We start from the raw sequence: 15987 nt of genomic DNA, 5'->3' as shown, positions 1-15987 counted from the left end.
GACAACCTGGCAGATATATCGATTTTCACATCATCGGCTTGTATATCAAACTATTCAATTTAAAAAGTGCCGCTCAAGAGAGAGATTTAAAAAAAAAGGTATAAAATAAAGTAGACCAATTGTAAATATAAAAATAAGGTTTTAATTGAAAAAGTCACCAAATTCAATTGGGTTGATTGGTGTGTCTCCACTAGAATATTATCCTTATGATGCGCTAACATCATCAGACATAATTATCATATCAGGTAAAAAGAATTATGCTACAACTTTGCCTGATTTCTGGCTTTGTGATCTAATTAATTAATCATGAGATGGCGTTGGCATATAACCGAACGAAAAAAAACAACACACATTTTGTGAAATAACGTGAATGATGGTGATTACCATGACTTGATAGGTCACGAGTAACTTTATCGTGAATCTATCAACAGCGCCATCATCAGTTGAGAGCCACAAGTCCGCATTATTCTGGTATAATAAACGCTCTCTTTGCTTTTGATATTCTTTCGAGTTCATTTGACAACCAAGAAAATACACTGTTATTATTGACAACGTATTAGTCCTCAACGTTCCATACATCACCAGTGCCGAAGTAGGGCCTACCGTAATTATTGATGATGATGGCGATGTTGGTGATGATGATGATGATAATGATGAAAGAGCATTTATTAAGCGATTTCACAAAATTCCTCCGACACATCCCGAAAGGGGATTTCGCAAATATAATCTTCGTTATGGACGTATAACCCCTTTCAGCGTTTGCCCCACGTTGGTGAACGTTAATGAAGTTGCATTTATATCACATAGGTTACAATGTTACAATGAACAAATTTCTCATTTTAATGACAATGGGAATGGGTACACAGTTGATTGTTATCTTGCTGTAGTCATGGTAACCACAATATCCATGGTTGCAGCTGCTACAATGTTTTCTCTTCTTCTTCTTCTTCTTCTTCTTCTTCTTCTTCTTCTTCTTCTTTAGTTAAACAGGAGTCCGATTTCGATATTTGTGACTTAAATGAAAGATGTGATTTTGTCAACACATTTGATATTATTTTACTTGGCGAACATCACAAACATGAGAGAAAAAGAAATAAAAAATCAGAGGAAACAGGAATAACATGCAATCGCTGTGTATCTTCCAAATACAATGCACTACAATAAAGGAAGAGTCCTTTACGATTTTCCGTTTTGCTTTGAGTATGTTCGTTATGTAATTATGCAATGACACGAGCTTGAAAGGCACAACGCAACGCTTTGAATGATTTCTCACATTGATAATGTCAAAACTAAAACTCTACTTGGTCTGAAACGTCCAATCAAGAAACTGGCTCACGTACAAGAGGGCGCTCTTTACAAATTACAATCAGTGCCGTATATACGACACTGATTACAATAATACACACAACTCGTAGATAAGTTATCCTTATAGATCTAGCTACATACCCGATGCTACGCAATAATCTACTAATTTGCCTAACGAGCTGCGTAATTATTGCTGCTTATCAATTTATATACTCGCATGAGTCATGAATGGGATCAGGGCTGGGTCAAAGAACATTTCGGCGAAGATAAATTATTCGACAAATATGCCACAGGTCGAAGACAAACACAGATATCTTCTCAATTTGTCTCGTGAACAGAAAACAAGCGTCAAAATTGAAGTAGCTATTCAGGAGTACAGTAACGTCTGTGTCTCGGTCTCCCCACATTGGGTTATTGATTCCATTGTCAACATGCGTCTACTGTTTGTTGTCTATGCCGCCGTCCAAGTAAGACAATGCATTGTACAATAATTATTCCTGTAGGGGGTTTATCGGCCAAGATGACATGCACGCGGCCAAGATGACATGCACAAACGGTCAAATTGATGTGTGTTGAATGGATCTACTTCGATGTCATTTCTGATTCCAATCATTACATGCTAAACTGGTGAACGGGTACTATCCTCCGGATTAGTCAAAATGTTTGCTCCATCAGTGTTTCACACTTCGTAATTTCCATCAACCATTCGTTAATTGTCACACGCTTTCCCCGTCTCATGGATTCATATCAATAACATTATCGAAATCATATTTTTGGTGCCTTATTATCGTGATTATCTCGTACCTTGTGTTTGGATAGATTGAGAAGTATCAATTCTGCATTGTATTTTAGTTATTATGATACTTTACTTATGTCAGTAGGCTATAACGTCATTGTTAATGTTTCTGTGATTATCAATCAATCATTATATTTCTCCCCTTTGAACACACACACACACACACACACACACACACACACGCAAACACACACACACACACACACCCTCTCTCCGTCTGTCATTTCTGTCTCTCCTTGTATATTTTTAGATCACGTCAGCAGTGACTGGATCTCTAGCAAACGAATGTCGTGGACTGAGTACAGAGGTGCCATGCCAGGTTAGTATCAGGAAGTGTAATACCTCGTCATTGCTGAACCTTATGCCAAATTACCATTGCTTTAATTGATTTCTTGGTGCATCTTTGAAATAGATATAATTGTACCTATCATTAGGCTCTGATGTAAGAGGCTGCAATCAACGGCATGTGTTATATACACACTCTTTAGCAGGCTCAGCACGATTATATTGAAGTGCTATACCACTGCAGAAAAAGCAACAATAAACGAACAACAGAAAATTTCCTCCCAGGAAAACGATAAATTGGCTTAAATTGACATTGGTTCAAGAGGCACAAAGTGTATAAAACCAGGAGTAGACTTGTTACGGTCATTACTGAAAATCATAACGTTCTCGACCAAAGATTGCCAGACGTGCCTAAAATCCTTATACACTGTACCTGATGTCTAATAAATCATTTAGACCAAACATTCGTCGATATATAGATTTTTTTCACACTAAATAAGTATAGTTGAATATCATGTCCCGTTCCTCTAGTGTGATGACAAGGGGCGGTGCAAGAAAGGAACTGTCGAAGTCCAGCCCTGGTTACAGTTCGCCCTCAAAACACAACGGGAATTGCAGGTAAGACACCACATTAGTATACACGGAATCACATGCAGCATATAATTATTGAGACATAGCCGTCCCCACCCCGGGCAGTGCCGAGCCCATCGCCGGGGCGAAGCCAAAGAACAGTAACCTCGGTAATGGTTGACTGTAACTTTTCCAACATTATGCGTGTTCTGTAGAATGATAAGATCCTTAAAAATACTCCAGAGCAATAAAATTTTCGCAGAAAAGCATTTTCAATTTGCTTATTTCCACTTACAAGTAAAGGGCTGAAAGAAAGTACTTACTTGGCTTAATGCATAGTTTTGACGCCTATAAGGACGGGTTTAGGGTGTATACGTTCACCCAGGTATTCCTTCCAGGTTATTCGTGGACACGTTGGTGTCATAGATTACCACACACACGAAAACGTGACAAAACACGTTGTCAAATTGTGTCTGGTGTTACTCATGTAAAATGTTTAGATCTCTTTGATTTCGGCCTAACATGACAACCCGCCATAAATCACTGGTCTTATGCTCACTTCAAATCTGGCTGCCAAGTTTCACAATTGGCCAAGTTTCACAATTGTCCAAGTTTTATCAATAGATCTAATTTCAAAACCTATGTTTCTGCTGCAGAAAAGAGCCTTCCGACTCCTCCCCCGAAAATGAAACTACGTTTTGATTCTACTGCTATGATAGTCCTCGCCACAGTGTCAGTAACTTGATCGTGGGTTCGTTTAGTTCCTTCGTATTTAGCCACCTTACTCTTTGAGTGCCACGTTTATTTCTTGTCCATATGTTTGTGCGTGAAATTTGTTCACATCTTACTCACTGGCACGGAAAAAGATTAAAGGAATGGTATTTAACTTCTGCTCGGTTTTAACTTTTGCGAGATAATAGAAACTACTTGTATGAAATACCAAAAAGCATTACTATTATTCTTAGAGGAGATAAAAGTTTATTTGATGAAAAACTAGCTTTGAAATAACTGAGATATCCAAAAATGAAGTGAAACAAAGTGGTCATAATAAAAGGTGGGACCCACCTTTTATTATATGACAACTTTGCTTTGGGATATCTCAGCCACTTAAAAACCGATTTTCATCAATTTAACTTTTATCCCCCCCCCCCCCTCAGAATTATAATGCCGGTGTATGCTTTTTAATACTTCATATAAGTGGTTTCTAATTATCTCGCAAAAAGTTAAAATCTGAATTCCCATCTCAACCAGAAGTATATCAACCCTTTAAAACAGATCCAATCTCAACAGAGACAATCCGTCAATGAGCGTGAAGAAGAAATCATGTTTGTAATAAGTGGGATGAAAATGAAAGTGTGTGCATGCACTCACTTGTCGCTGTATTGTTTCCTGAGTAGTAAAATGTTTCCTTAGTCTTATATGCAATCTACTGTAAATGAGCGAGGTGTCCGTGTCATCGGATATTTTCCTGTCACAGGCAGGTTTCACATCTGTAATACTGAATGACTATACTGTACTCTATACTCACTGCTAGTATTATTATTATTATTATTATTATTATTATTATTATTATTTGGTTACTTTTTGCTGTAGTCGGTAGTTAGATGAACGGGTAACTAATTGTCCTCTCATCTAAGCCTATACAGCGTGAAGCTTTGATCAGGGAAGAAATAGAGGTAATCTTCTAAATTTTATTCTGTAACTTGGCCTATCATTATTGTGTTATTTTCATTATCATTATTATCATTATTATTATTAGTATTATCATTAATATTGTTGTTGTTGTCATTATTATCATTATGCATTTGGCAATTCAACATTTTAAAAAAAAATCACATTACATGACACAAAGACTGTGGTGATTCCAGGTGCATGCCGCTGGTTGCCAGGGGAAGAAAAGGCAAACTTAATCACGAACAGTGCATGCACACAGAATCAGCTATATCAGTGTAATACAATGTTATGATATGATCATGTTCTCTTTAATGACAAATCGTTGACAAACTGAAAGTTTGCGACAAATACATAACTATATAGACAGACACTCAGACAAGCAAACAGTAACTTCCTACGAAACTTGCACTCTGAAAGCTGTCAACAACATTGTATCTTTGAGGATTGCCGGTGAGGCACTAGAAAAACAACATTTAATTCCCATGAATTCAATTCAGTTCAGTTCAATTATTTTTTTCAAAATGAAATAATATATAACAATAAATCTCTCTTTCTTCAGTAAAAAAAAAATGAAGTATGTAAATTTATAAAAGAAAACAATAATTAAAAACTTACAGTAAGGATACATTACAATGGTTGGTAAAGTAACGAAAGAAGTTGTCAATATGATTGTGTGAAAAAAAAAATCTTTTAGCGGACCTTTTTTTTCTGTGCTGAAATTCTCTACAGATAAATTTTCGTGTTGATCAGATGCAAGTATTCGACGTGAGTATACCAAACTTTCTTATTAAACTTGCAACATCTTCAACATTAATATCGGCATCAATTCTGACAGATACAAAGTTCATCATAAGGATAGCTGCTTGAAGTTTGAATAGGATGGTTACCGTTATGCTTGTGTTTTATATACATTTTCGTGGTTTTACCGTATATTTGCAGAAGAAGACGGGTGAATACTTCACGTTTCTTTTGTTTTCAGAAATACGATAAAAGCAACTTCAATGACTTACTAAGTTATGCATACTTTTTTCTTTCGTAATAGTAATTTAATATTCATCACAATAACACACCTGTAAAATTGATTCTTGTGTTGTAAAACCATGCAAAGAGGTAATAGGGCCTCCTTGCAAGGTAAAACCAGGCTTTAGCTAACATTCTTCGAATTATGACTGAAATTTAACCTTCATTTTCGCACGCAGGCTCACAATGCATTCAATAACAGAGCGTATGGACTCGCATATGGAGGTAAGCTTCTGCAAAGTTTGATTTTTCTTTTTCAGGAGGAGATACAAAAAATAACGAAATAAAAATAACGATTCGAATCGCAATGGAAACCCATTCTCTTTGCTAAAAGTTTTCACTATTTATCATTCGTTTCTGGTCAGTTTTCCCTTTGTTTATTTTCATTACGTTTATATATAATATGTATATATATATATATATATATATATATATATATATATATATATATATATATAATGTTTTACTGGATATTGTTTCACTATGACTTCATAATTTACATCTCCTAGCCAACGATACATGTCAATGGCCCCCTCCCTATGACAACGTTTGCATCGGAATCGCCAACCACGAGTTCAGCATCGTCGACATGCTGAACATGGGCATCCGCAGCGTCGAACTCGACATCTGGTGGTGCTTCGATGCCGTGAGAATTTTGTTCTCAGTTTGTTGTTGTTGTTGTTGTTTTGTCGTTGTTTTAAATCATTAATATTATACATGAATAACAACTCATTCTTCATCTATTACATGATAATGAAATTAGGAAATTGCAAAGATAATAACAAAATACTTAGACGAAAATGAACAAATTTAAGGGGTATGGAAAGATTTGTGTTGATTAAGAATAATGGTATAACGAGAAGATGAATGACCCAACAAGGAAAAAAGGAATAGCAATATAATGATCATAGCCATAATCAAAGCGCTGATTGCTTGTGTTTCATCCCGGCGCCCCATTCTTTCTTCTATATTCTATTTTCGGAAGGAGTCACATTTGCTTCTAACAAAAATGTGCTTGCGAGGAGAAAGAAGGTAAATTACGATGAATAACGCTGGTGAGATCAGATAGCTTTCAAAATATTGAAATATTTATAGCCGAAGATGAATTGAACAACTCGAAAAACCTTTAAGGCCCCGTCACACTACAGCGAATGCCCAACGAATGCCAAGCGAAAGTCCAACGAATTCGAAAATGTGAAGACAGTTTGCATGCCCGACGTTCTTTGAATTCATTATCTATTCTTAGGGATTCGCAGAGATACGCTGGAGATTTTGGACATGTTTAAAAAATAAAATCTGCTCCAGCGTATCTCTGCGTATCCCGACGAATAGCTAATGAATACAAAGAACGCCAAGCATGTTACATACTATTCTAGTATTACCAATGGATGTTAACTATCTTCAAATTTTCAAATTTATTGGACATACGTTGGGCATTCGTTGGGCATTCGCTGTAATGTGACGGGGCCTTTAAAGGTGATGGCTAGTAACTGATCAGTGGGAATCAGTGGGAATGCTGGAGGATGATTGTTCCAATCCTTGTGGGATTCATTTAAGAGTACATAATACATCTATTGTTGTGTGAAAATTATTTGCTTCAGAATGGTCTCATATTCAAGTAATGTGCAGTTTAATGTTTCCAGGTTAGCGTGCCTGGTCAGTGACGGGGCATTAATCTGCTCATTACTTAAATATGAGACCGTTCTGAAGCAAATAATTTTCGCACAACAGTAGATATATAATGTACTCTTACATGAATCCCACAAGGATTGGAACAATCATCCCTAAGCATTCCCACTGATTCCCACTGATCGGTTACTAGTCTTCCCCTTTAAAATTCATGACAGCTCTGCATCCTTATGACATCTCATTCTTCCATCCTCTTATTTCTATGTGCCTTCTCTCTGTGTTTGAACGAAAACTATAAAAAAATGATGAAGTTAGTGGTCTACACAAGTGACCGTCGCTTGATGATCGAACTGCCCTCTTTTAAATTGATGTACATCTGATTATACATCTGATCTACTACACATACGGATAAGAGTTACGTTACGAATCAGGTGTGATCGTATTCTCGTCAGATGCGAGTGGCACACCTCGGCACCCGCTTCGCTCTCGGCTGTGGAGAGTTCAACGTGCCGCTGGCCGACGTCATCGCTGACATCGGAGATTGGCTAGACCAAGCCGAGAACGAGGACGAGTTCGTGAGGATTTACTTCAATGTAAGATAACATAGAAGTAGCTAATGTATTTTATTGTGTGTAGTCTTAAAATTCATTCGTTCGAAAGAAGTTCCCAACATGCTACGAGGAATACATGTAGTTTATGTTGAAACTTCTACCTCCTCCAGGGTGGGCATCAGGGTGATTTTTTTCTACCTGCACTGCTCCTAATTTTCTCTGGAATCATTTTTTTCCCTACCTGTCAGGCTCTTTTTAGTGGAATTTAAAAAAAAAGAAATGACAAAACCAATAGCTTCATATTGTGTTGGAAATGCATTTCTCTGTTAAAAAAAAAAATCAAAATGTATATCACACACAATAGTACGTTCTTATAGATACATCCGCTTGTGCTTTTCTATGTTTATCATTGTTTGTTCGTTTGTTTGTTTGTTTGTTGTTGTTTGTTCATTTTCCACCTGCGAAGATTGCTGGATATCCCATATTAGGCTACATTAAGCTGGTCTTCCACGGGGTCCAGTTAAGTTGGATGTGAGGCGGGACCACTTCACCGGATTAAACACCCTGCTCTTTGCGATGAATGAATGAAGCGGGATCTTTTACGTGCATGAGTTGTGACTCTCTCTCTCTCACACAGGACCTCCATTTTATGTCCTATCCGAGGGACAGAGTGTTTTGCCTCTTAATAGAGGGGGCGGTATGATTACACATAACACTGCTCAGCGACAATCGGGTATCAAACCCGCGTCGCTCGGGTCGAAGACAGACGCGCAACCGACTGAGCCAACTCACCAATGTAATTCTTTCCATTTTCCATGTGATCCTATAATGAAAGATGTCGTGGTTGGAGAATACATTCTTTCTAGGAGTTGTGTAGAAGTTTTCTCAGATATTTATTTCATTGTTTTTCATTTTTTTTTGGGGGGGGGGGTGGGTGGGTTCGCAAATAGGACTATTGAAGGCAAATATTTACATTGTCAATTGAAAGGAGAAAATAATTTGCTTAGCACAATGTCTTTAGAGATATACAAAAATATTTGCATTTCATCTCATAAAGATTTTTTTTTTATAGTTATTTACTGAGCCAGATATCACTCAAACTCCCCCGTTTTATTCTGTGAAATGCAAGGAAGGATATGATCAGGGTCACGACGCCGATGTGAACGGTCCTCTGGAGAGATACCTGGGTCGTGATCGCATCTTGAGTCCTGCAGATCTTCGGGGTACCTACGGAGGAGTCTGGCCGACGCTACGGAGGATGAGAGAGGTAAATCTAGTCATCTACTCATCTCCTTTGGTATAATCCATTCTCTCGTGATTTCTGGTCCTCAAACCTTTAATTGACCTCAACTTTACGGCGCCAATCTCCACCACAATCATGACGGTACAACTACATTTGCAGACACCGACCTAATCAGCATCACCACGCAAAAGACCATTGCTTCATCAACATCAAATTGGTTGTCAGTGATGTTGCTGCCAATGCCATAACCATGGCAACCGTACTTTTGACATGAGTATCATCTTTTACCTGCATCACCCACATCCATGACTATGTTGCCACCATCAACATCAACACTTCCACCTGGAGCACCTCCAGCGTCATTAAATGAGGAAATCCACTCCAAATAATATAAGTTAGTCTGTTTAAAAAGAGTGAAATCTTACCAGTTCAACGGTAAAAATTTGACTGAAATCGGATGAAAAATAAGGAAGTAATGACATTTTGAAGATTTGCTAGCTTCTGCAAAACAGTTCTTGTACAGTGGATATGAATATGCAAATGAGTGAGTTAACCATACCCTCACAATTTTCTATTGACCGTGTAGAAAACAAAAATGACGAAAATTCAATGTTTCTGCCATTGAAGTCTGAAACATAATGTTATTCTTGGTTTGATAACTTTAGAATAGTGATCAGTTAGATATACGAGGATATGAGCCTCAGACATAATTACGGTTGAATGAAAAACTGGAAATTTCAACAATTTTTGGTAAGTTGTGAGGAATTGACATGCTCCCTTTGCCATTTGCATATTCATATTGACCGTTCGAGAACTGTTTGCTCTCAAATTGGCAAAATTTAAAAATGTCATTACTACTTATATTTTCGTCTGATTTCGATTAAAATCATACCATTGAACTGGTAATATTTTACTCTATCTTATCAGACTTACTTATAACATTTGGACTTGATTTCCCCTTAAATAACTGGCTCTAAACCAACGCTCATCAGAACACCATTAACCTGCCCTATCAAGCATCATCTCTTTCCATATACAATTCTAAATCTCACGGCAGCTTGTTCCATAATATAGATATTGATTTCGTAGAATGAATGAATGAATAAATAGATAAATAGATAAATAAATAAATAAATAGATAGATAGATGAATGAGTAAATAAATAACTAAATAAGTAAATGAATAAATAAATGAATAAATAAATAAATAAATAAATGAGGGGGATAGAATCAGGTGAACACCACATCATGATGCATTAAACTATACAGGCTTGCCATTTACAGGTAACCTCTTTCACTCTTTCTCTCAAAATTATCATCCTATCGATCTATCTACCTATCAATCTACTTATGTATGTATGTGTGCATTTATTTATTGATCTATCTATCTATCTATTTGTTTATCTAGTTATCTTTCCATTTATTTCTCTATTTCCCTGTTCCCTATAATGTATCGCCATAGGATGGGAAGCGTGTGGTGGTCGTAGCGGATGGTGACAATGTTCATCAAGGAAAGTACCTCCACACAACACGGTATCAAGGCTTTCACGCGGATGAGGTAAGTACACATGCTGATTTATAAGACCTCTGCAGAATCCCATTCACCTGTTTTCTTTTGGTAACACTATAGATTGACAAGAAAGGTGAGAAAATGTTAGAAAGTCAGATAAGGAAAAGAAGGCGCCTATTCCAGTTGTATTATTGATAACGAGCCACATGACTTCCACTTCAGGTCACTTAAACTTTCGGCATATCCTCTATCTTTTGTTTTATTTATCTATTTCTTCTTTAGCTTCAAACGATATGGTGAAATAAAACAAAAACATATGTATTGGAAAGTTACGATAATCAATTAAAGAAGAACTCATTATGTTCATATCTCCACAAAACCTCTATTTATCCAGTTCACAAATTATCCTCAGTGCGGAGGAAAGAACGATACCAACCGCTTGAGGTTTTACGGTGACTCCACACACTATGGGTACGTTCTCATGAATATAACACTTCTGGGCATTTAGTAATTCATTCATCTGATCTCAAGGGTTATAACAAGCTCAATTAAGACATCATATCCTTGCAAACCTCATGGTACATAATCATATCAAGTTTACCTTTCCAATATCATACTAACTTGCTTTCTGCAAAAGGAGAAGAGATAGAAAAGAGGAAAGTCTAGTGTTTTCATTGAAGAAAAAAGAAGAAGAAATAAATGTGATGAAAGAAAATGATTATTGTATTTTTTTTTACGTTGCATCATAAACTAACGCGATTTTTACATCGCTCTTAAAAAAAGTACTGTCGGTTGACTTTTCGATGCTATATGTAGCTAAGAGTACCTGCATGTAATTACTGTATTGAATTCAAGCGAACTTTGGATCTTGACGTCAATCGTTACACAGCATATGCATGATAAGTATCACAGCCCATCAGCGCTCATGTGTCATTTTAATATCATATCCGTTTTAAGATTCTAGGTTGCAGAAATGTTGTTCCGGCATACTTAACTAAAGACACTATTGTAAATGATACAAATGAATGTTACAATTGAATGTTAAAGTTAAAATCTTCATACTCATATAATTATTCCTCTACTTCGGGTTAATGATGTCACTATAACAACCGAATTTCTCTCTCATATTGTGAATTAAAGGGATGATTACACATAAGTATCTGATTTTGCTGACTAACGCAAAATAGTTCACCTTGGGAGAATTTCAATCCTTTGAGTATCAGCTTGCTGGTTAGACGATGCGGACATTGTTTGAAGAAAGCAAACACGTTCAGCTCTGTTTTACCGGAAATACTTTTTTATTTTATTCTATTCAAGATTTAACATCATCTACGATGGGCCGTCTGTGGCTGGAGTGACCACTGACCTCTCCGAGATGGTCAAGTGTCGCATCACGTACCCTGCAATGGACATGGTCACACCCCAGCTGATGGCCACGGCTGTCTTCACATGGGCGCCCGGAGAGCCATCCCTAGACCTGGACGAGACGACATGCGTCCTACTGAAGTAAGATGGTATATTTTGCAGGAATCATCCGCGGCAACTTCTAGCTAATCTGTACTTCATACATTAACAAGTATTAGAGAATTTTATACTGGGTATATAATAGACATAGAACAAGATTAACGTTTAAACTATTTGCATTTATTTATTTATTTATCTATTTATCTATTTATTCATTCATTTATTTATTTTTGTAATGACAGTGTTGTGATTGTGATTTTATTCTATAAGAAATTGTAATATAGTCAATATCAAGCAATGTAATATCCATGATTTCCCTTGCACTTGAAGTTTCAGGTGGCTCAAAAATGAACATGTCTTAAACAAACTTTTAATTTGAATTCTGATGTTCTGAATTATTGTAGATTTATGGACATTTTAGAACCCACTTTCGCTTCTACTCTATTTTTAATAGAATATACCTGGCTTTATCTTATTTTATTTCCATAAGTTTTTCATTAAATAAAAAGGAAAAGTACTCAAATGGTCCTCAATTTAAACTACCCTTATCTGAATTGAGTAGTTCGCTTTCGGTGCTAGGTAGCCACATGTTGAGGCATGTCATTACCGTTCTCTTCCTGAGTGCAATGGTGGATGAGTATAGTCTATTACAGCATGACTAATATTCCTATTTGTGCATTTTTAACATACTTATCACATTCATCATAATTGTTATCCGCATAAGCAATGATTTGTACTGAATTAACTCCAACCCTAGAACAATAAAGAAAAACCAGAAACTATCGGAAATACAAAGTGGACTCGTGTGCACCCGTACATATACCGATACTATCTCCGTTACATCTAGGACAATTCGTCTACCTCTTAAAGAATGTTTAGAACATCTTCACGCTTTGTCAATCTTGATTAACTTTACCATTCTCATCATTGTTACACGAACGTTCTGGAACTTCCAACTTTTTTTTCTTTTTTTTTTAGCAACGAAGATAGCCGTTGGTATACACCACTTGACTGTGGACAGTCGCTCAGCTACGCCTGTCAGAGTGCGTCGAACCCAGAAGACTGGACGATCAGCAAGACAACGGGGTCATATGACGTCACAACTGACCTGTGCCCGATTGGTTACAAGTTTAGTGTGCCGCACAATGGCTACCGACAGCAGAAGGTAAGTGTTGTAACCTATGTAAAAAGAAACTACTAAAAGTGAACCCCCACCCCCTTCCACCCTCCCCCCCCCCCATAAAAAAAGGAAAGGAAAACAAGGGGGGGGGGGGTCGAGGGGGATCCGATAGCTGGAACCATTTATCAATAGTATTTTGAAAGAGGATTTGATATTAAAAACCGTAACAAGAGGACACCTTTGTTTTGTTAGAAGATACCGAATAGGATGTGTAAGATAATTATGTGCGTTTTCTTACTGTTTTTAAAACTAAATTCATTCCAGCAAATGACAGCATGACAGAAGTTTGGAATTGAAATAACAGTTCTCCCCTCTTCCCTCTTACACATTGGCCCCACACACAAACATATATATATATATGTATATAATATATATATATATATACGAATAAATGAATGAAAATATGATATTATATATATATATATATATATATATATATATATATATATATATATACATATACATATACATATTATATATTCATTCATTTATTCATCTATTTATATGCAGCTAATCGAAGCCACGCGAGGAGCATCTGTCTGGCTCAATTTCTCCCCCTGGCTCACCGGGCGCTTCCCGACAACGATCACGCCGTCGACTACCAAAGCTTCCACAGAAGGTCTCCAGGCCTCGGGTGCACTGATCGCCATTGCTACTTTACTGAGCGCTGTACTCGCAAAGAGTTTTGCATCTTTTGTATGATTTTGACATGTTACTATACGCTCGATGCAAGGTGTACACTCTAACATGACAACATGAAATAAAAGGGGGAAGTGTGATATGTGTAATGAAAGGAACGATTGTAATATTCTGATACTAAGCAAAGGAAACAATGGAGCATAAACTGGTCTATCATATTGATTCTTTACTGTTTTATCTAACTAAACCATTATCATAATATGCTTCCGAATTAGTCATGCAAATTGGGTTTCAAAACTATGACGAGTATGGTAATTTTTTGTGTTTCTGTTGTGTTTTGTCTTTTCGTATAATACGGTATGTACACAGTACTTCCGATACATTCCCAAAGACAAATTAATTGTAACTTTACACGTTTATTATTATCTTCTTTTTTTTTACAGAGAGTGATGACTCTATATTATGTTGAATTAAATTTATCAGCTTCCCTTCCTAAAGTGGATTCGAGCACCCGATGCATATCAAATAACAATGCAATGAAAGCCATTATCAATGAAAGCTGAACGGTGTGAGGCTATCGTAAGTTCGTATCTATTGATAGCCAATAGTACGTTCTCAGTGTTATTCAATTATAATTGTCTTGCAAGTAGTAAATTGTTGTCCACAATGTACAAGCTCTGCTTTTCAGTGAATTCCTTGGGGTTTTTTTCTTTTCTTTTCTAAGAGCGTGGGCAATGTAGCATGTAACAAGGTTGATTCATAACTATGCATATATGCTTCTTTAATTCATTATTACCTCTATACTAGTTAACTCTGATGTACACAGTATCATTTGTGATTCTTTTTTTTTGCGTATTTCAGAAGTAAAGGGAAACGAGTTGGTTCAGCAGATGTGATGCACGGGAAAGACATCGATTTTTTTCGTGTATTCTATATCTTATTTGCTATTTTTTAAACGAAGTACCCGTACCAGATAATCATTTACAAGACTGAGTCCTACAGTAACAGTAACAAGGGGGCAAGCCGATGACGTAATTCATGTAATGTAAGAGATAGACATGCAACAGCTGCAAACAGAGAGAGGAGGTCAAGCCAGGCACCATTGAGAGACAAGCACTCAGCGAGAGATGTCTTGAAAGAGGCTAAGGCTGATGAGTTGGACACAAAATTAAAAACGTACCCGCGCTGATTGACTTTTTAAATCAAAATAACAACAACAAAATTTGATATGCTACAGAAAACAGTACTGTCCCGAGTGACCGCAATTCCTATTGTCTGGTGTCCAGTCCCTTTGCCAACTGTAGTCCCGTCCTCTAATTACACCTCTGCCGACAAATAAAAGTCAAAGTCGTTAGTATTATGGAAAGGAAAAGTGGTACAATCAGAGGGTTATGGAAGCCAGACTATGTAATCAATGAGGTAACCCTTTTGTTCTAGTTGTACCTCTTAGGCAGTGTTGATATTTTCGTTTCTTGTGGATTTTTCCCTTTCGCAATAGGGCGATATACGCTTCGTGCATCCAGTGGTTTGATAGAGTGATCCCAAGAACCTGTATTTGTCGGGAAATTTTTTCGGGATCCCGCCATCACACCTCTTAAAACATGTAGTGTGTCTCGCGCTGTTATACCAAGGAAGTACTAGGCGAGCTCGCCTAGTACCTCCTTGGTTATACGGAGGGGAATCTAGTCCGGAATCTAGACTATGACTACGATTCAAGGCTCAAGGTTCAAGGTTCAAATCTATTTCCATTATATAAACAGCGAAAATTAGATACAATGCTTAAGCAGAACATATTAATATTTGTAATAATTTCAAAAACGTAAATTAACTAAATACATGTGATGAGTAACAACATAATTGTATTTTAACGTATATTATATATGCATAGTACACATTAAAGGGGGGTATCTCACCGGGCTTGAAACTAGTTCGCGACTCCAGATTTTGCTAGTTGCAGAGATGTCTCCGCGACGTCTCCGAGACATCTTCAGAAAATTAAAGAGTCTCCAAGAAATTTAAACATGTTAGACTTTTTCCAGTTTCCGCGAAGTCTCCGCGACGTCTCCGAGACGTCTCTATCAGTTGCTGAGACGTCGCGGAGACTAATTATATCCGCGACTGC

General features: G+C 37.0%; 1 protein-coding gene across 1 annotated transcript; it reads left to right on the top strand.

Annotated features, from left to right (window-relative positions):
• The first annotated feature begins 1736 nt into the window (after positions 1-1736).
• LOC139742956 (uncharacterized) lies at positions 1737-13928 on the top strand. Its single transcript, XM_071653464.1, has 13 exons — positions 1737-1772; positions 2352-2420; positions 2918-3004; positions 5360-5395; positions 5830-5875; positions 6160-6296; positions 7732-7872; positions 8960-9097; positions 10535-10630; positions 10977-11053; positions 11900-12088; positions 13025-13211; positions 13737-13928. The coding sequence occupies exons 1-13, from the start codon at positions 1737-1739 to the stop codon at positions 13926-13928; spliced, it is 1431 nt and encodes a 476-aa protein (XP_071509565.1).
• The last annotated feature ends 2059 nt before the right edge of the window (positions 13929-15987 follow it).

This window comes from Diadema antillarum, unplaced genomic scaffold (assembly GCF_040938485.1).
Source record: "Diadema antillarum isolate AM-2024a unplaced genomic scaffold, OU_Dant_1.0 seq00001039_RagTag, whole genome shotgun sequence".
Taxonomy (NCBI): domain Eukaryota; kingdom Metazoa; phylum Echinodermata; class Echinoidea; order Diadematoida; family Diadematidae; genus Diadema; species Diadema antillarum.
This window is presented reverse-complemented; position numbering and strand designations above follow the sequence as displayed.

Excerpts from the sequence above, each read along its gene's own strand:
- LOC139742956 (XM_071653464.1), top strand. The coding sequence starts at position 1,737 with ATGCGTCTACTGTTTGTTGTCTATGCCGCCGTCCAA. Across the intron at positions 5,876-6,159 it reads GTATGGACTCGCATATGGAG|CCAACGATACATGTCAATGG; the intron begins GTAAGCTTCTGC and ends TACATCTCCTAG. Across the intron at positions 9,098-10,534 it reads CGCTACGGAGGATGAGAGAG|GATGGGAAGCGTGTGGTGGT; the intron begins GTAAATCTAGTC and ends GTATCGCCATAG.